Source organism: Lethenteron reissneri, chromosome 35 (genome assembly GCF_015708825.2).
Source record: "Lethenteron reissneri isolate LAM-NWPU_2019-01 chromosome 35, ASM1570882v1, whole genome shotgun sequence".
In the NCBI taxonomy this organism is placed as follows: domain Eukaryota; kingdom Metazoa; phylum Chordata; class Hyperoartia; order Petromyzontiformes; family Petromyzontidae; genus Lethenteron; species Lethenteron reissneri.
In genome coordinates, this window is record NC_083813.1 from 12468781 (window position 1) to 12496745 (window position 27965).

Here is a 27965-nt window from a genome sequence, read left to right on the forward strand (position 1 = left end):
GAGCAACTAAATAAATAAACACTCCCACGCCGTGCGGCTCACGGCCCCCGCGATCTCTCACTCGCCTGGACACTCAGGCGACCGAGAGAGACGCAGAGAGAGAACGCTTCACGAATTTGCGTGTCATCCAGAGAGAGAGAGAGAGAGACACGGAGAGACAGAGAGACATACAGACAGAGAGAGACAGAGAGAGACAGAGAGATACAGAGAGAGACAGACAGTGACACAGAGAGAGAGGCCCGGAGAGAAACACAGAGAGTCATTGGTAGAAGGAGGAAATCGCACGCGCGAACGACGCGGCGAGCAGATTGGACGACGCGAGTGCGTAGTTTAATAATTAATTTATTCCGCATCACGGAGAGAGGCGAGGGAGTGGCGCACACGGAGGAGGAGGCGGCCATCCCGACATCAGCGTCGTACAGAGAGACACAGAGACACATACACACACATAGACACATACACACACATAGACACAGAAACACACACAGAGACACACACATAGACACACAAAGACACAGAGACACACACATAGAGACACAGAGACACACACATAGACACACAGAGACCACACACATAAACACACAGAGACACACACATAGACACACGGAGACACATACAGAGACAAACACAAATATACATACAGAGCCAGACACAGAGACACAGAGACACACACATAGACACACAGAGACACATACAGAGACACACAGATACACATACAGAGACATACACATATAGACACACACATAGACAGATTATATACATACAGAGACAGAAAAAGATACATACATACACACATATACACAGAGATACATACAGAGACAGACACAAATACATACGTGCAAGACATACTCACACGCACAGATATTCACACACTTGTACATACACACGCAGACATACACTGATAAGAACGCGCATACGGACACACACACGGACAACACCAATCCACACACACAGACAGACAGTCACCCACACGCACGGTAGACGAGACCTATTGCATAAGCACCCACACACACACTACACACACACACCACACAGACCCATTTCATCAGAACCGCCGAGCGATGTCAGGAGAAACTCCGCCTGCAGAGGAGACGGCGCGGATGATGGGGGGCGATGAGGAGGAGGTGGGGAGCGAGCCCGTGGCGGAACGAGGAGGCCCCGCGCTGGAGGGAGAGGGCCCCCTCGTGAGGGCCGTGGTTCTGTCGGGCTTCGGGGGCCCCTCGAAGCTGGGGGTCTCGCGGCAGAGCGCCGCCTGCCCGGGCCCCGGCGAGCTGCGAATTCTCGTCAAGGCGTGGTGAGGACCCTACTCGTTCATTTACATCGGCGGAGTGTTGTTGTTGCTGTTGTTTTTGCGCTGCGTGTTGTGGTGCGGGGGTGGCTTTGGCGCAGTGTTTGGCGCACTGCGCTACGAAGCCCTCGGCTAACATCAGTGGCGAGTGATGTCTGAAGCGGCTGGTTCTGGTTGGGGGTGAGTGGAAGGTGTGGGTTGTAACACTGACCACTCAGATGCTCACCAGCCAATCGTTGGCAACCTGGTACTGGACGGTGGTTTGATAGTTGTTGAGGGTTATGGTCAGCGGCAGGGCTCGTGATGGCTCGTGATGGCTCGTGATGGCTCGCTCGCTCGTTAGTTCGTTAGCCGCAGGGTCTAGGACAAGCGACCGCGTGGAGCCACGATGCGTCGTTCAAACACGGCGCTGTGAGTCCGACGACCTGGGCTCGGATTCGAACGCACGGCTAACATCGGTGGCGAGTGACGTCTGAACCGGTGCCTGGGCCTCCCCCGAGGTGGACTCAGCCTGAACCGAGTCGTTGGTGCGCTGCGCGGTGAACGCAATTGTGCGTGGGTGGCTCCGTTGCGCCCGTGGTGTTTCAACCGATGGTCGTAAACAAAAAATATATTTTTTAGAAAACGGAAATGATTCATCAAACGGTGACCTTCGTCGCGGCAAGGCCGTCGCCTTCGCCCATCGTGAAGCGGGAACGTTCCGGACCGGTTTCGACCTTGCGAGTCTCATCAGCACCCCAAGCGCATCTAGAGGCGAATGTGGAGACGTCCCAAAGTGGGAGGGGGGATTGGTGGCAAACGCCTCCCCCCCCCCCCCCCACATGAATGATAATACACAAAAACACATCTCCCATGTACTTCCTACGGTAAATATCAATCAAATACCAATCTTGGGGCTTCAAGAGGGGAGGAGGGGAAGGGGAGGGGGGGCACTCCTTGGATCCGCCAGGTACCCAGGCCCACGATGTCCTCTAATCGGCAGTCACAGGCCACAGGTGTCAGCACAGAGCCGCGCGCTGGGGTTGTAAGTTCGCTGAGCAGGTTGCTTGGTAGTTAGCGAGCGGTTGGTTGGAACGAGTGGTTCTGGGAGTTTGTTGCTTGGGGTTCGTGGTTGGTTAGAGCGAGTGGCGGGCTTGTTGTGTAGATTGACCCGTGGAGAAATTTGACACCTCGAGTGTTTGACCCATGAGTGTTTCACCCACAGAGTGTTTGCCCTGCGGAGTGTGTGGTCCACGGAGTGTTTCACCCACGGAGTGTTTGACCGCCGAGTGTTTGACCTCAAAAGTGTTGGACCCACAGAGTGTGTGACTCGCGGAGTGTTTCGCCCACAGAGTGTCTCACCCATGGAGTGTTTCACCTACGGAGGAGTGTTTGACCCAATGAGTTGTTGACCTAAAGAATGTTTCACCCACAGAGTGTGTGCTCCGCGGAGTGTTTCACCCACGGAGTGTTTGACCCCAATGAGTGTTTGACCTCTGATCTGCATTCACTCTGCCGCTCTGCGCCCTTCCGCGTTTGCGCAGTGCAGGAGGAAGGGGGGGTGGTGGTGGTGGTGGAGCGTGCGAGACAGTGCAGGAAGAGGAGGGGGGGTGGTGGTGGAGCGAGCGAGCGAGGCAGTGCAGGAGGAGGAGGGTGGTGGTGGTGGAGCGTGCGAGGCAGTGCAGTAGGAGGAGGGGGGGTGGTGGTGGTAGAGCGTGCGAGGCAGTGCAGGAGGAGGAGGGGGGGTGGTGGTGGTGGAGTGTGCGAGGCAGTGCAGGAGGAGGAGGAGGGGGGTGGTGGAGCGTGCGAGACGAGCGGCAGACGCGGTGCTGTCCGCTGGCGCAGAGCGCCACTCGCTCCCCCCGCCATCGATCATTCCCATTGCTCATTCGCACGCAGAGCCAAGGGCATCGCGCACACGGCCGTGCGTACATGGGCATGGGCAGTAGTACATGGGCATGGGCAGTAGTACATGAGCAGTAGTACATGGGCATGGGCAGTAGTACATGGGCAGTAGTACATGGGCATGGGCAGTAGTACATGGGCAGTAGTACATGGGCAGTAGTACATGGGCAGTAGTACATGGGCATGGGCAGTAGTACATGGGCAGTAGTACATGGGCATGGGCAGTAGTACATGGGCAGTAGTACATGGGCATGGGCAGTAGTACATGGGCAGTAGTACATGGGCATGGGCAGTAGTACATGGGCAGTAGTACATGGGCAGTAGTACATGGGCAGTAGTACATGGGCAGTAGTACATAGGCATGGGCAGTAGTACATGGGCAGTAGTACATGGGCAGTAGTACATGGGCATGGGTATTGTGTAAGAGGGCGATGGTTAGTTCGTATAATATGCGGAACGCCCTCCAAGTCATCATTTGAATCTGCGCGAGCGATCAGTCCAGAAATCAGGTTTCATCACTCGATCAATAGATCCTACGCACATGCAAATACACATCTCGCGGTGTTTGTATACACGTGTCATTAGGTGTTTGCTATGTGGGTATGTGTGTGTGTGAGTGTACTCGGGGAGCCGTGGTGTAGCGGTTAGCGCGCTGCGCTACGAATCTGGCGACCCGGGTTCAATTACCTGAACTGGTCCTGGGCCTCCCGTAGGTCGACTCAGCCTCAAATGAGTACCCGGTGCGGTGTGTAAACATCGCCACTGGGAAGACAAAGGCGGTCGGGCGTGGTGCTGGCCACCACCCCCCTCGTGTGCCGTGTGCCGACCTTTAAATGTGCTCGCTAACAGCACTTGCCCCTACAGTCTGTTAAGGCTATACGGGTGATCTTTGTATTTGTATGTGTGTGGCGCAGCGGTTCGCGCGCTGCGCTACGAACCCGGCGTCCTGAGTTCGATTCCCGCTCGCGGCCACCAACACCAGTGACGATTATTTGAACCGGTCCAAGGCGTCCCCTAGATCGACTCAACCTCGAATGAGTGTGATGTATGAACATCAGCAATTGGGGAGACAAAGGCGGCCCGGTGTGGCGCTGGCCACCCACCCCCTTCCTGTACCGTGCCGGTACAGGAAAGGGGTGGGTGTCAGTGCTAACACGCACTGACACCTTGACACACGCTGACACACGCTGACACACACTGACACACGCTGACACACGCTGACGCACACTGACACACGCTAACACGGTGACTCTCTCTCTCGTTCCACCTGGCAGTGGCGTCGGCTTCCTGGACCTGCTCGTCCGCCAGGGTAACGTGGATCCGCAACCGCGGACCCCGCTGGTGCCGGGATACGAGTGCGCGGGCGTGGTGGACGCGCTCGGGGAGGGCGTAAGGGACTTCGAGGTAAGACTATCATCATCAGCAGCAGCAGCATTATCATCAGCAGTAGCAGCAGCATCAGCATCAGCAGCAGGAGCAGCAGCATCAGCAGCAGGAGCAACATCAGCATTATCATCATCAACAGCAGCAGCATTAGCAGCAGGATCAACATCAGCATAATGAGCAGCAGCATTATCATCAGCAGTAGCAGCAGCATCAGCAGCAGGGTGATGAGCAAAGAAGCAACGTCACGAGCAGCAGCTGGTATCATCAGCAGAAGCAGCAGGGTCATCAGCATCGGCAAAGTAGTCGCATATAACATCATCATCATCGTCGTCAGCAGCAGCAGCAAGCAGATTGATCATCATCATCGTAATCATAGAGTCCTATGATGGAGCTGAATCTGTCCTACAGGCATGGATGTATGTATACATAGAAGGAAATACATATATGAGTGAGTGAGGGTGGGTGTGAGTGTGTGAGTGAGTGGGTGAGTGAGTGAGTGTGTGAGTGAGTTATTGCAGCCTGCGGTGTGGTGGCGATGAGTGAACACGGTGTGGTTGATGGCGTTCGTGGTGGAGACAACACGGCCAGTGTCTGGTACAGACCGCGTCCTCGACACGGAGTGGAGGGATTGATGATGAGTGAAGTTGACGTTGACAGCGACCTTGCAGTTGTCGTAACAACAGCAGCGACACCAATAGCTACGAGGAGGCGTGTGGCCGGACGGTGAGTGGACGAGTTTCTGCAGTGACTCAGTGAGTGATAGATCATCAGTCCCGCACCTCCGATTAGCACGGTTGTCTGCGTACGGCGCGAAAGAAGTTCAACACGACGTTCAATGCTCCCACGTGCAGTGAGGTAGGAGCTGTGGTGCTGACACCGCAGATTCAGCAGCATCAGCCGGGAGGTGCTGCTACTGCTGCTGCTACACGTAGCTGACTGTAATCCAGCCCTGTTGTGGAGGGTTGTGCGTGTGCGTGCGTGTGTTTGTGTTGAACTTCTTTCGCACCGTACGTTGTTGCGAAACTCCATTCGCGTGGGCGTTCAGGGTGTCGCCCGTACCCTGTGGCTCGCCAGGAGAAGGCGGTCAACAAGCAAAGTGTGTGCACTAATCTCTATCTGTTCATTCTGTCTGTACGGAGGGATAGAGTGATAGGGGTTGGGGTAGTGATAGGGGTTGGGGTAGTGATGCGGTTTGGGTAGTGATAGGGGTTGGGTAGTGATAGGGGTTGGGGTAGTGTAGGGGTTTGGGTAGTGATAGGGGTTGGGGTAGTGACAGGGGTTGGGGTAGTGATAGGGGTAATGATAGGGGTAGTAATAGGGGTTGGAGTAGTGGTAGGGGTTTGGGTAGTGATAGGGGTAGGGGTAGTGATAGGGTTTGGGGTAGTAATAGGGGTTGGAGTAGTGGTGGGGTTTGGGTAGTGATAGGAGTAGTGATAGGGGTAGGGGTAGTGGTAGGGTCTGGGGTAGTAATAGGAGTTGGGGTAGTAATAGGGGTTGGAGTAGTGGTGGGGTTTGGGTAGTAATAGGGGTAGTGATGGGGGTAGGGGTAGTAATAGGGGTTGGGGTAGTAATAGGGGTTGGGGTAGTAATAGGGGTTGGGGTAGTAATAGGGGTTGGGGTAGTGATAGGGGTTGAAGTAGTGGTGGGGGTTGGGGTAGTGATAGGGGTTGGGGTAGTGATAGGGGTTGGGGTAGTGATGGGGTTTGGGTAGTAATAGGGGTTGGGGTAGTAATAGGGGTTTGGGTAGTAATAGGGGTTGGGGTAGTGATAGGGGTTGGAGTAGTGATAGGGGTTGGGGTAGTGATAGGGGTTGGGGTAGTGATAGGGGTTGGGGTAGTGATGGGGTTTGGGTAGTAATAGGGGTTGGGGTAGTAATAGGGGTTGGGGTAGTAATAGGGGTTTGGGTAGTAATAGGGGTTGGGGTAGTGATGGGGGTTGGGGTAGTAATAGGGGTTTGGGTAGTAATAGGGGTTGGGGTAGTAATAGGGGTTGGGGTAGTAATAGGGGTTGGGGTAGTGATGGGGGTTGGGGTAGTGGTGGGGTTTGGTGCAGGGAGTAGCAGCAGCAGGATGGGCTAGGAGAGAAGAGATGGGTTGTAAATGCTAAATCCTCATCATTAATTGGCTGAGAAAAACATCTTAAAATATACATTCAATACAGCAGCAGCGTGGCTCTCCTGGATAAAAAAAATACGTTATTATCTATGATTAATAATGAGTTTATTATTAATATAACAGATACATTGGGAGATCGCCTCCACCTCGTGCGTGAGTCACTGCAACGGCGCGCCGGACCGCGCTGCTCGCTCGGATGGTTTTAATTAAAGAAGACAAAGAGGGCCGGGGACAGCTGTGACCTGGTCACCGTGTCACGCGGAATGATCACACGCACGCGCGCGTGCACGCGTGCATGTGCACGCGTGTGCGTGTGCTCCGTCCGGCTGTATACATGCGAACGTGTGGTATACATATGTAACCTAACTGCGACGCTACCGCTCACGGCCAACACCAAAAACGATTATGGGAGCCGGTCCTGTGCTTCCCCTAGGTCGACGCAGCCTCAAATGAGTACCTGGTGCGATGTGTAAACATCGCCACTAGGGAGACAAAGGCGGCCGGGAGTGGTATTGGTCACCCACTCCCTCTTGTGCTGTGCCGGCTTTCATAGGTGCTTGCTAACAGCACTTTCTCCAACAATCTGTTAAGGCTATACGGGGGATCTTTGTCTTTGTGTGTGCGTGGGGAGCGACAGTGTAGCGGTTTCCGCAGCTGCAAACGAACCCGGCGACCCGAGTTAGATTCCCACTCACGACCATCGACGTCAGTGACGAAAACCTAAACCGGTAGTGGGCCTCCCCTAGGTCAACTCGGCTTCAAATGAGTGCCTGATGTGTGGTGCCAGCCACCCATCACCTCGTGGGCCGTGTCGGCCTTCACGGATGCAGCGCGCTAACGGCAGATTCCCCAGCAGTCCCGTTGTTGTAACTTTCTTACCCGCCCCTACCGGACACCTGTGAAAAAGAGCTTCATAGCTTATCGGATTTCTCCAGGATAAAATAAAAGATTACGATTATGTTAAGGCTATACGTCCCTCTCCGTCTCTCTCTCCCTCCCCCCGTCTCCCTCCCTCTCTCTGTTTCTCTCCCTCCACTCTTCCCACCTCTCCCTCACCCTCCCCACCTCTCTCTCCCCACCTCTCCCTCCACCCTCCCCACCACTCCCCCACCCTCCCCACCTTTCCCCCACCCTCCCCACCACTCCTCCACTCTCCCCACCTCTCCCCCACCCTCCCCACCTCTCCCTCCACCCTCCCCACCTCTCTCTCCCCACCTCTCCCTCCACCCTCCCCACCACTCCCCCACCCTCCCCACCTTTCCCCCACCCTCCCCACCACTCCTCCACTCTCCCCACCTCTCCCTCCACCCTCCCCACCTCTCCCTCCACCCTCCCCACCTCTCTCTCCCCACCTCTCCCTCCACCCTCCCCACCACTCCCCCACCCTCCCCACCTTTCCCCCACCCTCCCCACCACTCCTCCACTCTCCCCACCTCTCCCTCCACCCTCCCCACCTCTCCCTCCACCCTCCCCACCTCTCCCTCCACCCTCCCCACCTCTCCCTCCACCCTCCCCACCTCTCCCTCCACCCTCCCCACCACTCCCCCACCCTCCCCACCTTTCCCCCACCCTCCCCACCACTCCTCCACTCTCCCCACCTCTCCCTCCACCCTCCCCACCTCTCCCTCCACCCTTCCCACCTCTCCCTCCACCCTCCCCACCTCTCCCTCCCCACCTCTCCCTCCACCCTTCCCACCTCTCCCTCCACCCTCCCCACCTCTCCCTCCACCCTCCCCACCTCTCCCTCCACCCTCCCCACCTCTCCCTCCACCCTCCCCACCTCTCCCCCACCCTCCCCACCTCTCCCTGCACCCTTCCCACCTCTCCCTCCACCCTCCCCACCTCTCCCTGCACCCTCCCCACCTCTACCTCCACCCTCCCCACCTCTCCCTGCACCCTCCCCACCTCTCCCTGCACCCTCCCCACCTCTACCTCCACCCTCCCCACCTCTCCCCCACCCTCCCCACCTCTACCCCACCCTCCCCACCTCTCCCCCACCCTCCCCACCTCTCCTTCCACAGGTGGGGCATCGCGTCGCCGCCGTCGTCAACCTGGGCGCGTGGGCCGAGGCGACGGTGGCGCGCGCCGACCACGTGTTCCGTCTGCCGGACTCCATGAGCTTCGTGGAGGGAGCCGCGCTCCCCATCAGCTACCTGGCCGCCCACCTCATGCTGTTCGACATGGGGGGGCTGCGGGAGGGCATGTCCGTGCTGGTTCACTCTGCGGGCGGCGGAGTGGTGAGTGACGGTGGTGGGTCCGGGGGCGGGGTGGGGGTCACCGCGCACCCTGCAAGCTGCAGGGTGTCGCTCCGCTTCACCGCTCAATCTCGGGAACGAGGATGCGGCTCGGCGTTAATGTTATTCAAAAAGGCGTAGCGCGGTTGTTTTTAAAGACATTGTACTCACCGCAGAGAACCGTAGCGACACGACCGCACTCTATACGATAGCTGGCGCCAAACTGTGCCGCACGCCCTTCCGCATGGCCTTATGGAAGCCTCGGTACCGATACAGTTTTATTACTTTAGTTATTTTTCAAATCCCTTCCGATGACGTGCAGGCCATCCGATGACGTACATGTGATTGGAATGGGATCGGAATAAAACCAGATGACGAACATGTACGTCGTCGGAATGGGAAAGGGTTAAATTTGTACATAATATGCCCCACGCACGGAATATGCCCCTGGCTTCAAACACAAGCAGTGCGCACAATTGGCCTGCCTTCGGATGAATGACGGGGAGAGCAGACGTTGGATTTTCTACGAATCTCTGGGGCGACCCGGGATGTTGACTGAGACTCAGGTCCAAGCGGTCAGTCATCATCGTAAACGCTTCTCATCATCGGACATTTGGCAGGACCCTCCGGACACGGCGTCTTGAGACTCGGTGAGGTCCTCCTGGGTAAAGAAGCATCATTTCACCATTGGAACCTCATTTGCCAGTAGCAAAATATGATCATTGTTTTTTTACCCTTTTATCTGGCAACAAAACTGACGCATTTTTCTTACAAGGAGTCATGTTTGCATTGACCACAATACCTGCAGTCGGAATGCAAACAAAAAACACAACTCTGATCATGTATGCACTGTCCTTGAAATTGATTGGTCCACACCCGAGACAGCTTTCTTTAGAGCCTAGTCTCACATGGTGTTGGACCAGATGACGCATCATTTCGTAGATGTTGTTTTCCTGCCTTGTCCAAGCTTGTGTTTAGTGTGGGAGACATCGGCAGGAATTGATGTACTTACGCAATTTCTACTCATACATAATGATTGTATTCTAATTCGTTCGTTTTTCGTGACTTGCTTACCTTTCCCCGATGCTTGCACTGCTATCGTTGCTCGTATTGTTCGATGTTGGAACTCGCTAACCCCCGTGCCCCTTCCAGGACAGGTTTGAGAAAGAGCTTTATAGCTCATCGGATTCCTGCTCCAGTCTAAGTCAAGATTCTGACCCTCTCCCCTCCCCTCCCCACCGGCGCAGGGCCTGGCCGTGGCGCAGCTGTGCGCCTCGGTGCCGCGCGTCACTCTGCTGGGCACCGCGTCACTCGCCAAGCATGACGTCATCCGCGACTCCTTCACCCACGTGATCGACCGCACCGGCGACTATGTGCAGGATGTGAAAAGGTGGGGGGGTGGGCGGGTGGGCAGCCCCTCCCCTCCAGCGCTCCCCTCATTAACTCACCCCCAGCTCGGTGCAGTATGTGAAGAGGGATGAAGGTGGGGGGAAGGAGGAGCATTCCCCCCCCCCACCTTTTCCATCCCCAACCCCCTCCCCTCATCCCCCCCAACCCCTCCCCTCATCCCCCCCAACTCCTTTCCCCATCAACTTCGCATCCCTCTACCCCCCTCCCGTGGGAATCCCGCACCCATCCCTCCACACGGCCTCTCTGTGTCCCCCCTATACCCCTCGCCTCCTACACTGTTGTTTTAATTTCATATTTTAAAAAAATAGTTTTTTTTATTATCACCAAAGAAACGCGCAGCGTTCACCTCAGCTTCCCCCACTCCTCATCCCTCTCATGCCCCCCCCCCCCCCCATCTAATTATATTATGCCCCCCCCCCCTCCTCCTCGCAGAGTGTGCCCTGGCGGCGTGGATATCGTCCTGGACTGCCTGTGCGGAGAGAACACGGCCAAGGGGCTGGCGCTGCTCAAGCCCATGGGCACCTACATCCTCTACGGTAGCCACGCACGCGAGGTCCCCCGGGGCAGCCTCTCACGGACTGTCGGGGCAAGCAGGCACGGCGCACGAGCGGGTTGGGTGACCAGCACCACGCCCGTCCGACTTTGTCTCACCCGTGCGCTGATGTGTATTACACACCGCTCCAGTCGACGTAGGGGGAGGCCCAGCACCGGTTGTGATATTCGCCAGATACGGTGATGTTTACACACCGAGCCCAATGCGCTTTACACACCGCACTGGGGCCGTCATTTGAGGCTGAGTCCGGGACGGGTTTATACAAATCGTCACCGGCGTTAGTTGATCTTGAGCCGGAATCGAACTCAGGTCGCCGGGTTCGTAGCGAAGTAACGCACGTGTACACACAGCACATGTACACACAGCACGTATACACACACAGAGACACGCATGTGGATATCCAACCGGTGTGTGTGTGTGTGCAGTCGCCCACCAACAACAACAACTACGGGCAGAGGAGTAACGCTCACAACAACGAATTAGAGCGCAGGGCGGCTAAAACGCAGCGAGTTGGCACAGTAGAGGGCACAGCTGGCGCATCGGCCAGTCATCTCAGTCAGTCGACCCGTGATTACCTGGGTCTGTCCCGTGGCCTCCTGCCAGCAGCGAGCCTTCGACACTTCACGTGGTCTCAAGGTGCACCTAGCCTGGCACAGGCGCCGTGATGAGGTCACCGCTGTTGTTGTGAAAGTGGTGCTCCATCTCAAGCGACTTTTTTGCGGGTGAAATATGTAAGTTAATTAATTAATAAACTCATCGGCACGCCAATAAAATTAAATAAAACAAATTCTACTTTTAAACTATTTTTTTATTTGACGAGTTAAATTCCCACTGAGCTATGTAGCTCTTTTTCAGAAGCGACCTGGCCACAGATGATAGCTCAACAAAGAGTGGCTTATCACGTGGACATTTATAGCAGCCAAATACTCTGAACGCGTGGTGATGTTGATTCTAAATGTGGAGGGGGAAAAACCGGAGGACCAGGAGAAAATGCATCACGACCACGGGGAGAGGGAGAGAGAGACACACACATGCACGCAAGCTCCAAATATACAGCAGCAGGCGTCAGGGTTGGGATCGAACTCACGACCTCCCGCATAACAGGCGAGGGAGTTAACATCTCCTAGCCACCGTGGCGCCCACGTTGCATTGCGAGAGTTGCGGCCACATCGTCGTCACCAACTGCAGGATTCGTTGCAACCCGCGGCTGCTGCGCGCACCGCTCCAGTGTGTGGGAGTGGGGGGCAAACACCGCCCGCACATCGCTGACTGAGCAATCATCGCAGCGTGGCGGAGACGCACTCCGCGCTCGATCTCTCTCTTGCTCTCTCCTTTTTATCTCTCTCTCCTCTCTCCCTTTCTCTCTCTCTGTCTCCCCGCTCTCTCTCCCCTCTCCCTGTCTCTCTCTCTCTGTGGGTGTCTCCCCTCTCCCCTCTCGCACAGGATCATCGAACGTGGTGACAGGAGAAACCAAAAGCTTCTTCAGCTTCGCCAAGTCGGTGAGCGTTGTGGTTTTAGAGGCCACGTGTGTGGGTGGGTACCTGGGGGGGGAGAGTGTGTGGTTGGGTGCGTGGGGTTTGTGGCTATTCAGGTTTTCATAGGTGCCCGCAAAAAGAGCACTTGCCCCAACAGCATGTAAAGGCAATACGGAGGACCCTTGCCTTGGTCTCGTGGGTATAAATGTTGGTGTGTGCGCGTGGGGAGCGGTAGCAGCTACGCTGCACTACGAACCTAGCGACACGAGCTAGATTCCCGCTCATGGCCAACACCAGTGACGATTATTTAAACCGGTCCTGAGCCCGCCCTAGGTCGACTCAGCCTCAAATGAGTAACTGATGTAGTGTGTAAACATCGCCACTTGGGAGACAAATTCGGCTGGGCATGGCCACCCACCCCTCGCGTACCGTGCCGGCCTTCATAAGTGCTCCTCGCAAATAGCTCCCAAAAAATCTGTAAATTCTCTACGGGGGATCTTAGTCTTAGTTTTTTTCGTCGGTGGTTGCCACCTCCCTGGGGCCGAGACGAAGAGGGGGGGGGCGTCTAGTTGGACTCCCCGCAGCTGTTCCAGCGACTCCGACACCCAGATGGGAGACGGCAATTAACACGGCCTGCCACCACGAGGCACAACTCAGAGCACCGAATCGGGGTGTAAGATCTCATGCTTGGGGTTGAGTTTCAAGGCATCCGCGTTAGGGCTCACGGTGTGTGGGTCGCCCCGGGCCCCGCACCCCCCTGGGCACAGCATCACTGATGACTGCCCCACTACACCGCGCTGTGTCCTGGTGGAAACGAGCGAACTCCACTCAGCTCCCCCACTCAGCTACCCCCGTATCCCTCCGCATGCCTCGTGTACCCCGTATCGCCCCGTGTGTGTACCGGCCGTGTCTCCCGTGTGCGTCTGTGTGGGTATCCCGTGTGCCCCGTGTCCCCGTGTGTGTGTGTCCCTGTGCCCCCCCCCCCCCTGTATGTGTGCTTGTGTGTCTGTGTCTCTCGTACCCCCGTGTACCTTGTGTGCGTACCGCCCGTGTCCCCCGCGTGTGTGTGTGTGTGTCCCCGTGTGTGTGTGTCCCCGTGTGTGTGTGTCCCCGTGCGTGTGTGTGTGTCCGTGTCTCCCCCCCCCCGCCCCGTGTGTGTCTCCCCGTGCCCCCCCCCCCCCCCGTGTGTGCCCCCCCCCCCCCCCTACCGTGTCCCCGCCGCAGTGGTGGCAGGTGGAGAAGGTGAGCCCCGTGCGTCTGTACGAGGAGAACAAGCGCATGGGCGGATTCCAGCTGCTGCCGCTGCTCTTCAGCGCCGAGGGGCCCGCGCGCGCGCGCCGCGCCATGGCCGAGATCACGGCCCTCTACGACGCGGGGGCCCTGCGGCCTCGCGTCGACTCCGTGTGGGCGCTGGAGGAGGTCGGTTCTCGTCCACCGCTGGATGAGTCGCGGTCTCACCACGCGCGTGATTGTGTTCGCGTCATTGTCGTCGTCGTCGTCAGACGTGGTCCATCCACTGCTGGATTGATGGTCCTGCCTCGATTCAAGACGCCGTGGTGTCCTGGTGGGACGAGCGGACACCACTCAGCTAACGCCGTATCCCCCGTGTCCACCCCCGTGTCCTCCCCCCGTGTCCCCCCTGTTCCCCCCCCCCATGTCCCCCGTGTCCCCCCGTGCCCCCCCCCCGTGTCCCCCCTGCCCCCCCCCGTGTCCCCCGTGTCGGCCCGCTCACTTCTGTTTCACACTCCGTCCGCTCGAGATCATATCCGTCCACCACGCACCTCCGATGCGCGCGCTCAGCTACGCGCGGTGCGAAAGAAGTTCAGCATACAGATGTGTTCAGGCGTGGACTCATTTCGACATCCAGTGACGAAATGTGCACCTACGAACTATCTGCCCATCGATCGCGACGACGATGATGATGATGATGACGATGAGGTCAAACATACACCCATCCATCGATCCATGCACGCATCGAATTGAAATCGCAAAAGCGAACCACTGACTCGGCAGGCGGCGGTTCTGGACCCGTGTCTCACCCCTCCTCCACTTGGAGTCTCTGCAGCGAAGTCGCGGGCCGCGTTTGTCTCGCGGGCAGCGCCGGTTCCACCCGCGTGGAGCCCGCGATTGTGGAGGCTCGCGGAGAGCTTCTTCTGCAGATCTCATTCGTGAAGCACGTGTACACGTGTGTGCGTGTGTCTGTGTGTAGCTGTGTATATAGTGGGGAGCGGTAGTGTAGCAGTTGGCGCGCTGCGCTACGAACCTGGCGACCCCAGTTCGATTCCCGCTCACGGCCAACACCAGTGACGATTAAGTGAACCAGTCTTGGACCTCCTGTAGGTTGACTCAGCCTCAAACGAGTACCTGGTGCGGTGCGTAAAACATCGTCACTGGGGAGACAAAGGCGGCCGGGCGTGGTTCTGGCCACCGCATCCCTTCGTGCGCCGTTCCGGCCTTCATAGGTGCAACTCGCTAACAGCACTTGCTCCAAAAGTTTGTTAAGGCTACACGGGGGATCTTTGTCTTTGTGCGTGCGTACATATCTCATCTGCGCATCTCACGCTCCTCCACACGACCATTAAGGTTCAGCATCTGTTCCCCGTCCTCTCAGGAGCCCTGTCGCTCACGACTTGACGTGTCTTCGCTTTGCTCGCCAGCAGATGTCTCGCCACCAAAACAAGCGAGGAGGGGTGGGGGCTAGAAGGGGGTGAGTGGTGGGGGGCGCGGCTGGGGGGCTGGGGGGTTCGGGGGGGGTTCGGGGGGGGTAGCGCCGTCTTGAGGGAGATCTGGAACACGTGTTGACAGCTGCTTCCCACGCCATCCGTGCAGGTACTTGTCGGGCAAGGCAAGTATCTATTCGGCGGTTAATAAAAGATGCTCACAGATTGATTGTTAGCGAGCGCCTCTTCGGGTAGGGCACGGCACACGAGCGGGTGGTGCGGCCAAAAAAACACGCCCGACCGCCTTTGTTTCCCCAGTGCTGATCTCTGCAGCGTTTCATTGTAAGGCTGGTTTAGAAATGCTGTGTCCCATCAGCAGCAGGGTCAGGCTTCGCTCAAATCAGTGCTGGTGAACTGCCAAACGTTGAAGGCAAAGGAGTGGTTTCGACATTCAGTGGCCCATCAGCAGCACAGTCAGGCACCCGGCCAATGCCGGTGAACGACCAGATGTGTGTAGGACAAGGAGCCTCTGTCTGTGGCTGCGGCTGCAAGTTCAAGGCACAAATCCTCTGTGACAGCCCCCCCCCCCCCCCCCCCCCACAGTGCTCGTGGTGTCAGTGTGGCCCTGCGAGTCTGCGTGGATACGACCTTGGCCCGTGCCCCCCCCCCCCCCCCCCGCTGCCTTTGAAACGCTCGGATGAACGCGCGCAGAGGGAGGGGAGCACAGAAGGAGAGAGGTGGAGGTGGGGGGGTGGAGGCGTCTCCCGCGGGGGCTGTTAAGTGGCTGAGCTCACGGCCTTGCAGTGGCTGCCAGAGACGCGAGGTTAGCCCCGCGCTACAACACGGGGGGTGGGGGGTGGTGGGGGGTGGTGGGGGGTGGTGGGGGGGTGGTGGGGGGGTGGGGGGCTACGCCGCGCTGTCTGCGCCGCATCCTGCACGCCACGCGCCGTGCGCGCCTCCTGCTCCGCGTCTCTCTCCTCCTCCTCCTCCCCCCTCCTTCAGCCTCCACTCGCTCTCCTCCTCATCTCGCAAACTACTCCTGCTCTCCCGTCTCTCTCCTCCTCATCCTACATCCACCTCATCCACCTTCTCTCCCACCCTCTTCCTGTCCGTGTCTCTCCTCCACCTCATTCTCCTCCTCCTCCTCTCCCACCCACCTCCTCCTCTCTCGTCTAACTTTTTCACCACCCACCTCATCCTCTTCCTCCACCTCCATCCGCCTCCACCACCGAGCGCTACCAGCCCTTGGTCGACTCAGCTCTACTGCTTGTGGTGTGCACCGCATCGCCACCGGCGAGACGAATTGCGGCCGGGCGTGGTTCTTGGCCGCACCATCTCCTCGTGCGATCGTGATGATCTTTCATAGTTGCTGCTACTGCTAACAGCACTTACCCCAACAGTCTGTTAAGGCTATACGGGGGATCTTTGTCTTCGTGATGTATGTGTTTGCGTCCCATGTCCCGTGAGCTCACCACCGACTCCCGATGTGCATCTGGCGCTAATGTTAAGAGCACGTGTGCGTGTGTGTGCGCGTGTGTGTGTGCGTGTGTTGTGTGCGTGTGTGTATGCGTGTGTTGTGTGCGTGTGTGTGTGCGTGGTGTGTGTGCGTGGTGTGTGTGCGTGTGTGTGTGTGTGCGTGTGTGTGCGTGCGTGTGTGTGGAGCGGTGGTGTAGCGGTTAGCGCGCTACGTTACAGGCTTGGGTCTGGCCAAGTTGTTGAATCAGCCTGCATAGCAGCTTGCTGCGGGCTGCTGCCACAGTTAACAAACAACGCCCGCGTGAGCCGCTGGGAGGCCTTCATGCAGCAGTGGAGTAGTGACAGAACCGCATGACAATGTACAGCACCGGTGTAGTAACATCGCCAGCAAAAACACACCATCACCATCCATTTGCCAACCCACTTCTTTATCGAACTCATTCCATCCATCAGCACCCTCATCCTCCTCCTCCCACCCACTCGGGTACCCGTTGCCAGGGCAACCCCGTCGAAGTCTAACTCGCGTCGCCATGACAACCCGTGACACACTCGCCGAGGCGGGAGTCGGGGGGGGGGGGGGTCGCCCCGCTGTATTATTCAGGGGACGCCCCGCGGTGCAAATGTCGCGCCCCGCGGATTAGAAGCAGGAGCAGCAGCAGGAGGAGGAGGAGGCGCCCTGCAGATTTCTTTTGCGAAGGGCACAGCGGCCCTGCCACTTCGACGTTGCTAAGCACGCAAAAAAACTAACGCTAAGCGGCCAGCGACAAACAGCACACTGCCGAAGGTGTCAAATGAGAACAATAGTTCAAATGTTCTTGCTGTGGATTTCACACCTGATGATGATTGCTTGTGTTGCAGTCGAAACGTCGAGATAAAAAATGTTTTTATATACTTTCTTTTATTATTTCCCTTCTACGTGACTTTACCGAAAGAACCAAGAATAAGAGTTCACAGGTTCCTTGAATTGAGAGACATTATTTGTTATCACCATCATTATCATCATCACCACCATCATCATCATCACCACCATCACCATCATCACCACCATCACCACCATCATCACCACCACCACCGTCACCATCATCACCACCATCATCATCACCATCATCATCACCATCATCACCACCATCATCATCACCACCACCATCATCATCATCATCACCACCATCATCACCATCATCATCATCACCACCATCATCATCATCACCACCACCACCATCATCATCATCACCACAATCACCACGATCATCATCACCATCACCACCATCATCACCACCACCATCATTACCACCACCACCATCATCACCACCATCATCACCACCACCATCATCATCTCCCTCGTACTGGAGTTGTGTTATTTTCGGTCCGGGCTACTTACCCAGCGAGTCTGGAGGCCATGAATAAATAGATGTGGTTTGTTTGTGCATTACAGTAATGGGCACACCAATAATTAAAAATGTAACATGTATGCTGGTCACAATGTACAATTCAGTTGATTGCATCTCACAACGCCTCGGAGAGAGGAGCGGGAGAGGCACCACAGCCACACGACGACACTGAACAGCCGACGATACCGACACGTGGCGAAACTCCACTGCTGGATGGCAGAGCACCACGTGGTTCTTTCTCACCCCCCCCCCCCCCCCCCCGCAGGTGAAGGAGGCGATGCAAAAACTTCTTGACCGCAGCAACATCGGCCGCGTGGTTCTGGATACGGAGAAGAGCCCCTCCCCCCAGGTGGGTCCCCCCCCCTCCTCCCTCTTACCCGCACCCCGTGATTTAGTAAGCAAGTGAGTGGATTCATGAGTCATTTGTGGTTTTTTGTTTTGAGCGAGAGAGTGAAAGAATGAGAACGCGAATGAATGAATAATTTCGCTCGTGAATGAGTGAGCGAATGAATTGACGAGTGAGTGAACGAATGAGTGCGGTTTAGTGAAGGAACGAATGAGCAGGTTAGCGAATGAATGACTGGGCTCGTGAATGAGTGGGTGCGTGAATTAATGAGTTAATTAATTGGTGAATGAGTGAGTGTGTGGCTGAGTGAACGAGTGGGTGAGTGAAATAATAATTGGGTGTGTGAATGAGTAGGTGAGTGAATAATTGGGCGTGTGAGTGAGTGAGATGAGTGGAGTGTGTGGTTGAGTGGGTGAGTGAATGAATAATTGGGCGTGTGAGTGAGTGGAGTGTGTAGTTGAGTGAATGAATAATTGGGCATGTGAATGAGTGGGATGAGTGGAGTGTGTGGTTGAGTGGGCAAGTGAGTGAATGAATAATATATAATTGGGCGTGCGAATGAGTGGAGTGTGTGGTTGAGTGGGTGAGTGAATGAATGAATAATTGGGCGTGTGAATGAACGAACGAACGAGTGACGCGCAACGTCAAGACTCGACGGGCGGCGCTCTGCGGTTACCAGGGGCAACAGAAATTACGACGACCGTTGCCGTAACCTGGCAACCGGTCCCATGGCAACCAGAGGGAGGGGTAGCGGGCAGAGTGGGAGGGAGTTGGAGGGGAGTGGGGGGGAGTGGGGGTTTGAGGTGGGGGGGGAGAGTGGGGGAGGAGGTGGGAGATGGGGGGTAGGGAGGGGTGGGAGGTGGGGGCTGATGGGAGCGGGGGAGGAACTGTAGGAGCATGAGTCGAGGGGATGATGATGAGGAGGAGTAGGAGGATGAGGAGGATGAGGAGGAGACGAGACACATGGCCACAGAGCTAATGTTGGTTGAACTCTGGCGGCATTGGCCTCGGTTGCAGGTCGGTCCACGGGTTGAAATCCCGATGAGGGTTGACTCAGACCATCACGATAGCCCAACAGCAGCAGCAGTAACTTCCATATGCATCAGCATCAGCTGCAGCAGTAGTAACTTTCATCCATAATACTGGTCTAGTTAAGGAACAAAACAGTTATACTTCTCTACAAATATGACTGTCGCCTGATGAAGCTAGTTGTAATTATTGGCGAAACGTCGTACTTAGATTGTAAATGTTGTGGCTTGGCTCTCCAACACACTGGTTAGTGCTGTACTAGTGACGAATTGGCCACGTTCTGTTTACGTGACAACCCTTACTAGTTGGCTGTGTCGGGTGGCGGCGGGTTTAACGACACATTTATATTTTACGCAATCTCACCCAAACAACCTCTATTGTGGATGATGTTGGACGCGAAAGCCTCCTCCGACGTGTTAAAGTCACTTCCATATTCATCATCGGAATCATCATCGGCAACATTCATCATCACATTCACCAGCACGAGCATCACCATCGAATCACTGCACCAGATTGAATTTAATTGAATGATGACGTCACCCTGATGCTGCTCTATTTAAGACCGGAAGCAACAGGAGAGCTTCACCATTCTTGCCCGATGAAGCCGATTGTAATTATCAGCGAAACGTCGGACTACTCAAATTAAAAAATGCTGTTGATTCTCTCTTCAGCACACCGGTCGGCTAAACAAGTGAATTATTTTGTCCTTGGAAAACGTGACACATTTTTACTGTTTGGCCGTGTCGGGTGGTGGAGGGTTACGACACATCTTATTGGTTCTTTCGGTAAAGTCACGTAAAATGGAAATAATAAAATAATAAAAATAAAACATAATAAAATAATTATGTTTTATTTGTAAAGTCACGTAGAATGGAAATAATAAAATAATAAAAATTAAAATTAAAAATATTTCTTTTTATTTGTATTATTTTATTATTTCCATTCTACATGACTTTACCGAAAGAACCAAGAAGATGAATCCCTGCAGTCACGAAAGCTTTAAATCGAAGGTTACGACACATTTATAAATAACGCGATCTGACCCAAAAACCTATATTATCATCACCATCGCATTCGTCACCGTCCTCGCGGTCATCCACATCAGCGGCGGCAGCAGCGGGCACCTCGCCCAGCAGTGTATTGAGCACGTGCGGGGTGTCTGTGCGGGGTGTCTGTGCGGGGTGTCTGTGCGGGGTGTCTGTGCGGGGTGTCTGTGCGGGGTGTCTGTGCGGGGTGTCTGTGCGGGGTGTCTGTGCGGGGCTGGGGGGGGCGGGGCGGCGGTGCGCGCGAGCAGGGGGACCGGCACAGCCCCGAGGTGAGCGAGGCCGCTGAGGAGGAGGACGCCGAGGGGGACGGAGAGGGGGGCGCAGAGAGCAAGGAGAGGAAACCCTTCATCCGCTAGGAGTCGGGGGGCCACCCGCCACCCCCCCCCCCACTCTGCCATTCCCCCCCCCACTCTGCCCCCACCCCACTCTGCCATTCCCCCCCCCCCACTCTGCCCCCAAACCACTCTGCCACCCCCCCCCCCCGACTCTACCACCCCCCCCACTCTGCCACCCCCCCCCCGACTCTGCCACCCCCCCCCCCACTCTGCCCCCCCACTCTGCTACTCCCCCCCCACTCTGCCCCCCCACTCTGCCATTCCCCCCCCCCCACTCTGCGACCCCCCCCCCCCCCACTCTGCCCCCCCACTCTGCCACTCCCCCCCCCCCCACTCTGCCACCCCCCCCCCCACTCTGCCCCCCCACTCTGCCACTCCCCCCCACTCTGCCACCCCCCAACCCCCGCCCGCCCGCTCGCTCCTGCCAGCTCAGCGCAACACAGGGACTGCCCAGCGGGTTGCTTCACCACTCGACTACCGAGCACCTGCTGCACACACTCCATGCCGGCCTGCCTCCCCAGTACCGACACCCCTAATACCTACCCAGTACCTACAGCCCTAGTACCTACCCAGTACCTACACCCCTAGTACCTACCCACCTACCGACTCCCTACCCAGCTATCGACTCCCTACCCACCTACCGACTCCCTACCTATCTGCTCGCTCAATATCCTCCCGACCTACCCATATCTCTCTCTCTGCATGTCCACCAATTTTCCGAGCAAATACGAACCCCCCTACCCTCCCAGTCCCTCCTTGTGTCTCTTTCTTGTTACCCACCAACCTACCCTAACTTACTATCCTGCCTACTCACCTACTCGTATTCCTACCTACCAGCACCCGAACACCAACTAAGCGACCAAGCTGCCTAGCTAATGCCTGCCTGCCTTCCCTACGAACCTCCTCAACCAAAACTTTGCCTAACTTCTACTGACGCTCAAAGCTGTCTACCTGCACTCCTGCCAACCTGCCGAGTTAACCACCCACATACCAATCTACCCAGCCAGCTAGCTATCTTCCTACCCACCAACTTACCTATCTTACTCCCAACCCAGAAACCTTCCCAGCTACCACTTAGGCATTTCGCCTTATCTCTCACACACACGCACACACAAAGACAAAGACACACGCACACACAAAGACACACACGCACACGCACACACAAAGACAAAGACACACACAAAGACACACACGCACACACAAAGACAAAGACACATGCACACACAAGGACACACACAAACACAAAGACACACGCACACACAAGGACACACACACAAACACAAAGACACACGCACACACAAGGACACACACACACAAACACAAAGACACACGCACACACAAGGACACACACAAACACAAAGACACACGCACACACAAGGACACACACACAAACACAAAGACACACGCACACACAAGGACACACACACAAACACAAAGACACACGCACACACAAGGACACACACACACACAAAGACACACGCACACACAAGGACACACACAAACACAAAGACACACGCACACACAAGGACACACACACACACACAAGGACACACACACACACAAAGACACACACACACACAAGGACACACACACACACAAAGACACACACACACACACAAGGACACACACACACACAAAGACACACACAAACACAAAGACACACGCACACACAAGGACACACGCACACACAAGGACACACACAAACACAAAGACACACGCACACACAAGGACACACACAAACACAAAGACACACACAAACACAAAGACACACGCACACACAAGGACACACGCACACACAAGGACACACACAAACACAAAGACACACGCACACACAAGGACACACGCGCGTCGTGTTTGCGTTTTGTGTCATTCCCGCCGTCGTCAGTATTTGTTGCTCGCTTAGAAGTCGACGTCGCTGCATCGCCCGTGATTGATCGGGGCACCTCTCGAGCAACTGTTGCCTGCAATTGCCGCCTGCTGCGCATCGTCCACTGCTGCTACTGTCCAGGGGGGGAGTGGCAGAGAAGCGGACAACTCAGAATCTGAATATTTAATTACACTCGAGGAATCCGATGAGCTATAAAGCTTTTTTTCACAGATGTCCAGTAATTTGGACCCCACTCTGACCCGTGACGGAGCCCCATGCGGCTCGCAGGGAGAGGAGATATAGCGAGTAGGGGGGGGGGGTGAAAGCGTGATCGATAGAGATGCACCAGATGATGAGTGAGACGATAGCGAGAGAGATGGGCCAAGATTAATCGATGACAGAGCTGGAGACGATAAATCATCATTCGTGACATGAGAAATGAACAAGAGGCGGAGGAGACAAGAGAGCTGTTGACAACAGATCAATATGATTAACTCGCCTAGAGCCCGTCCAAGGACGGGTGAATATTGCAGTGAATCTGAAATATTCAATCGAAAATAATGACCCGCTCATGATTATTACTAATGAGGGGGCGGGGTCCACACGAGTGACGTCATCAGCTCATGATGATTGATGAGGGGGGGGGGATGCCCCATGTGGAGTGACGTCACGCGCGGGACACACACACACATTCTTGGCTTATTATATTAGTAATTTGATTAATTAGATAAACAAGAAATATAAGTATGTCAGCTGGAAAATATATACAGATGAGTGGGATGAAACAGACAAGAGTCATATGACAGAGCTGTAGACCGATGGCACGGTGTCTGTGACCAAACAAAGCAAAACAATAGAAACTGTGCTTGGCGAACGGTAATTGGTCGAGAGAGCACGCGACCTCGGGTGGTCATGTGACCTCCATCCTCAACCTGATTGGACATTACCACCCCAGTTTTGCCTATTCAGAGGGCAGCAGCAGCAGCAGCGGTCGGGGGATGTGGCGATCCAGGCTCGTCCGATTGTGTCCGGATTTGGTAAAAAAAAAATCTCCCAACTTTACTCCGATTGAAAAACAACGTCGTGGAAACTCAAACAAAAATAAGAATGTAAAAAATATATATTTTTTCAGGCGGTCACCAATTGATTGACGGTGTTCCATGCAACAGGTTGCCCCGTAAAGTTGCCTCGAGCTGTATCACGCGCGCACGCGTGCGTGTTTTCCAGCTGATCGTGTGACTTGTGAACCGTCAAGTAAGTCGACGTGGTCGTCAGTTTCCGCTCTCGCTCAGACACCCTCGCGACACGCGCGGCTGTTGACTGCCCTCACGAGGCACCGAGTCCATGGGCCAGAGAAAGATTCTCCGCGCGCTTGAGACTCCGAATTGCTGCGCAACGCCGTCATCATCATCGTGGGCATTATCGCATCGTGTGAACGTGAATCGAACTATTGACAAATCCCCGTATGTATGTGGAACTTCTTTCGGACCGTACGTAGCCAACTGTGCTAATCGAAGGTGTGGGGCGAGGGAAAGGGGGTGAAGAACACAATCAGAAGTCAGCATCAGAATGTTTTTATTTAGGACCCTGGAGGAGGAATCCGATGAGCTATGAAGCTCTTTAATACAGATGTTCCAGTAGGGGGCAACGGGGTTCAGCGAGTTACACCAACAACCGATCAAAATTATCTGAATAAAACATAGAGAAAGGTCATGATAAATAACTAAATATTAATAAGGCATATAAGTTCAGATTGCATACGTGCATACATTCCTGCACATTGTTCAACACTAAATGCTAACGTGGTAGCAGCAAAACAACAACAGCAACAACCCTAGACCACACCAAGACAACAACGCACAGCCCCCTCTATTAGATGGCACGTTGACACACGGGCTAGGATCAAAGTTACAAGTCACATTCATCAAATGGTTGCTGTTGTGCACGTCGGGTCCGGCTTTCGTGTCGCGATTAGGAGAGGCTCCTTCTTCCGCACAAACTCACTGCGAGATAAATGCCAAGGCAAAAAAATTGACGTAACTATAAATTACGTCGGTGAAAATATCAATTAGAAAACACGCACACAAGCGGGTAAAAGAGGTGATAAACAAATATGATTCATTGAGTAACGTTTATGCTAAACTACATGGTCATAGTGTTACATTTCGGATAAACTATAGCACCGAACACAACTGAACAAATGAGGCAGAAGGCATAGACACGGGACGAGATTATAGTCGGTCAGCCAATCGAACCGTGACCCAGAATCGTAATTAATTATTCGAATTACTTGGAGTTATGGGGAGGGGGGGCAAAGATTGGTGCCACTCAAGGTGGCATAACGTATTTATTCATGACGGCCGATAGCAAACTCATTAACTGTCTGACAACACTGAATATTTATATAAGAGAACATCTTAATACATCGAGGATGCAGAGCTCGGGCAATTATTGGTTGTGCCGGTTCATCGCCTGCCTCCTGCTGCCTCACACATACCTGCAAGGCAGGTATTAGAGCTACCTGCAAGCCAGGCAGGTGTTAGAGAGAGAGAGAGATGGGAGTGGATACAGCATGCGGCGGTGCCAGCGGCCCTGTTACAAGTTGACAGTATTATTATTGTGATACAAAAATAAGAGATTAGTGCCAGAAAGATGTGGCACTACTTGAGAATATTGCCACAACAAGACAGAGAGGAAAGTGGGAACAAATGACGAAATACGCAGTGGACACCTACCACGGGCTATCTGCCCCATGTATCGTGGTGGTGGTGGTGATGATGATGATACAAAAAATATCATGAGGAGAGGGGAGCTGCCACATTGGGATGTTTGTCCAAAGTGGCACATGGGGCAATCATCCCAATGTCCCACATGGGACAATCATCCCAGTGTGGCACGTGGGGCAATCATCCCAGTGTGGCACATGGGGCAATCATCCCAGTGTGGCACATGGAGCAATCATCCCAATGTGGCACATGGGACAATCATCCCAGTGTGGCACATGGGGCAATCATCCCAATGTGGCACATGGGACAATCATCCCAGTGTGGCACATGGAGCAATCATCCCAATGTGGCACATGGGGCAATCATCCCAGTGTGGCACATGGGGCAATCATCCCAGTGTGGCACATGGGACAATCATCCCAGTGTGGCACATGGGACAATCATCCCAGTGTGGCACATGGGGCAATCATCCCAGTGTGGCACATGGGGCAATCATCCCAATGTGGCACGTGGGACAATCATCCCAATGCCCCACATGGGACAATCATCCCAATGTGGCACATGGGACAATCATCCCAGTGTGGCACATGGGGCAGTCATCCCAGTGTGGCACGTGGGGCAATCATCCCAGTGTGGCACGTGGGGCAATCATCCCAGTGTGGCACATGGGGATGTGTGCCCCCCTCGCCCGCTATATACGAGGGGATAGCACTGAAAGAGTCGCACGGTTCACAGCAACTCGGGTAACAATCGCTTCCTTACTCCAATAAGCGACTTTTACAGGAACAGTAAAACAAGAAAACAAAAAAATCTTCGGACAAACGATTTAAAATATCAAGTATTAACCCTCCGCACATGCCAATAGGACGATTGCACCGTGTTGAAACGGGAGCAGTATTTGCGATTGTTTACACCTTTTTTAGAAGAATGCGTTCGGGAGCGACGAGGAACCGGTGGCTCGGAGATCAGAGACGCCAAGCGGCCTCTTAGCTGCCCAACAGCAGCAATTACACACGGGGGTCTCATATACTTACTTAGAGACCCATAGACTCACTTAGAGACCCATAGACTCGCATATAGACCCATAGACTCACATAGAGACCCATAGACACATACAGGGACCCCATAGACTCACACACAGACCCACAGATACATACAGAGACCCCCGTAGACTCACACACAGACCCACAGGGACATACAGAGACCCCATAGACTAACACACAGACCCACAGGCACCTACAGAGACCCTGTAGACTCACACACAGACCCACAGGGACATACAGAGACCCTGTAGACTCACACACAGACCCACATATACATACAGAGACCCCGTAGACTCACACACAGACCCACAGGCACATACAGAGACCATGTAGACTCACACACAGACCCACAGGGACATACATAGACCCCATAGACTCACACACAGACCCACAGGCACCTACAAAGACCCCGTAGACTCACACACAGACCCACAGGGACATACAGAGACTCTGTAGACTCACACAGACCCACAGATACATACAGAGACCCCATAGACTCACACACAGACCCACAGGGACATACAGAGACCCTGTAGACTCACACACAGACCCACAGATACATACAGAGACCCCGTAGACTCACACACAGACCCACAGACACATACAGAGACCCCGTAGACTCACACACAAACCCATAGGCACATACAGAGACCCCGTAGACACACACACAGACCCATAGGCACATACAGAGACCCCGTAGACTCACACACAGACCCACAGGCTCCCACAGGCTGCAATCGGGCTTGCGTAGCGTGGCTTGTAAGTCGATGGTCTCAGCATGGCCACCAGCGATGGCCTTCAGACGACTCGGCACTCTTAGTCGCTTCTTGCGCCGGGAAGTGATGCCCATGAGCACAAACAACCGGCGATGGTGAACAAATCCAAATTGTAACTGGCCTGACGACAGATGTTGGAAGCGAATATATTTTATGTCACGCGTGGCGGATGGTGAACGGAGAGTATTTCGTGTGAGTGGCGTCAAAATGTACGGACGACCCCTTTAAATCGAAACGCCAGTGCCTGATAGCCGTTTGAAGTTATTCTTATCAAAGACGCAGTGTTATCGATGTGATTTATTTTTTTAAACAGCTTGTTGGTTTGGTTTGTCGCTGATGCTACTGCTGCTGTTGTTGTTGTCGTTGCACCGTTAAGGGGTGTTAACCCCCGACGGCTTGGATGACGCGGTCCCGTGCCCATGGACTCCCTCTGGATCGGTGGCAGCAGCGAAGCGGGCCACGAATTCCGTGCCTGGCGCGAGTGACGCCACAGCGCCGCAGGGAGAATCAGCAGCAGCGAACACGCGGAGTGGCACGGCCGCTGGGATCTTGGACTCCAGAGCCGGGTTTTCAGCCACCCCAACCACCCACCGCTGTTAAGCCGGGTTTTCAAGTGCAGTGAGATCCGTAGACTCGCACGGACCCAACCAGACCCTAACCCTAACCACACTAGCCAACCAGACCCTAACCCTAGCCGCACCGGTCAATCGCGCACTAACCCTGACCACGCTGGCCAGCCAATTAGAGCCAAGCCCCACCGCTATCCCTAACCCCAACCTCTGCCGGCCCTCCTTGTCACTGTCGATTCGCTCTTCACTGTGAGAGCTTTCATCGCTCGCTCACTCGCTCACGCGTGCTCACGCGTGCTCACGCGTGCTCATGCGTGCCAGTCCGTGGCTCCGACTCCGTGCAGTCAGCATCTCCCAATA

General features: G+C 55.0%; 1 protein-coding gene across 2 annotated transcripts; it reads left to right on the top strand.

The window, feature by feature from the left end:
* The first annotated feature begins 45 nt into the window (after positions 1-45).
* Positions 46-27965, top strand: VAT1L (vesicle amine transport 1 like). 2 transcript variants are annotated; one of them, XM_061565791.1, is made up of 9 exons: positions 46-1294; positions 4447-4576; positions 8694-8909; positions 10154-10296; positions 10749-10852; positions 12313-12368; positions 13569-13763; positions 18134-18217; positions 20538-20670. In XM_061565791.1, the coding sequence occupies exons 1-9, from the start codon at positions 1062-1064 to the stop codon at positions 20643-20645; spliced, it is 1269 nt and encodes a 422-aa protein (XP_061421775.1). In that variant the 5' UTR covers positions 46-1061; the 3' UTR covers positions 20646-20670. The 2 variants fall into 2 exon arrangements, with proteins under 2 accessions (XP_061421775.1, XP_061421776.1); XM_061565792.1 differs by lacking the exon at positions 20538-20670 and adding an exon at positions 27413-27965 and having other exon boundaries at positions 47-1294.

Coding starts and splice junctions, on each gene's coding strand:
- VAT1L (XM_061565791.1), top strand. CDS start 1,062: ATGTCAGGAGAAACTCCGCCTGCAGAGGAGACGGCGCGGATGATGGGG. Junction 10,297..10,748: donor TATGTGCAGGATGTGAAAAG/GTGGGGGGGTGG, acceptor TCCTCCTCGCAG/AGTGTGCCCTGGCGGCGTGG. Junction 10,853..12,312: donor GGGCACCTACATCCTCTACG/GTAGCCACGCAC, acceptor CCTCTCGCACAG/GATCATCGAACGTGGTGACA.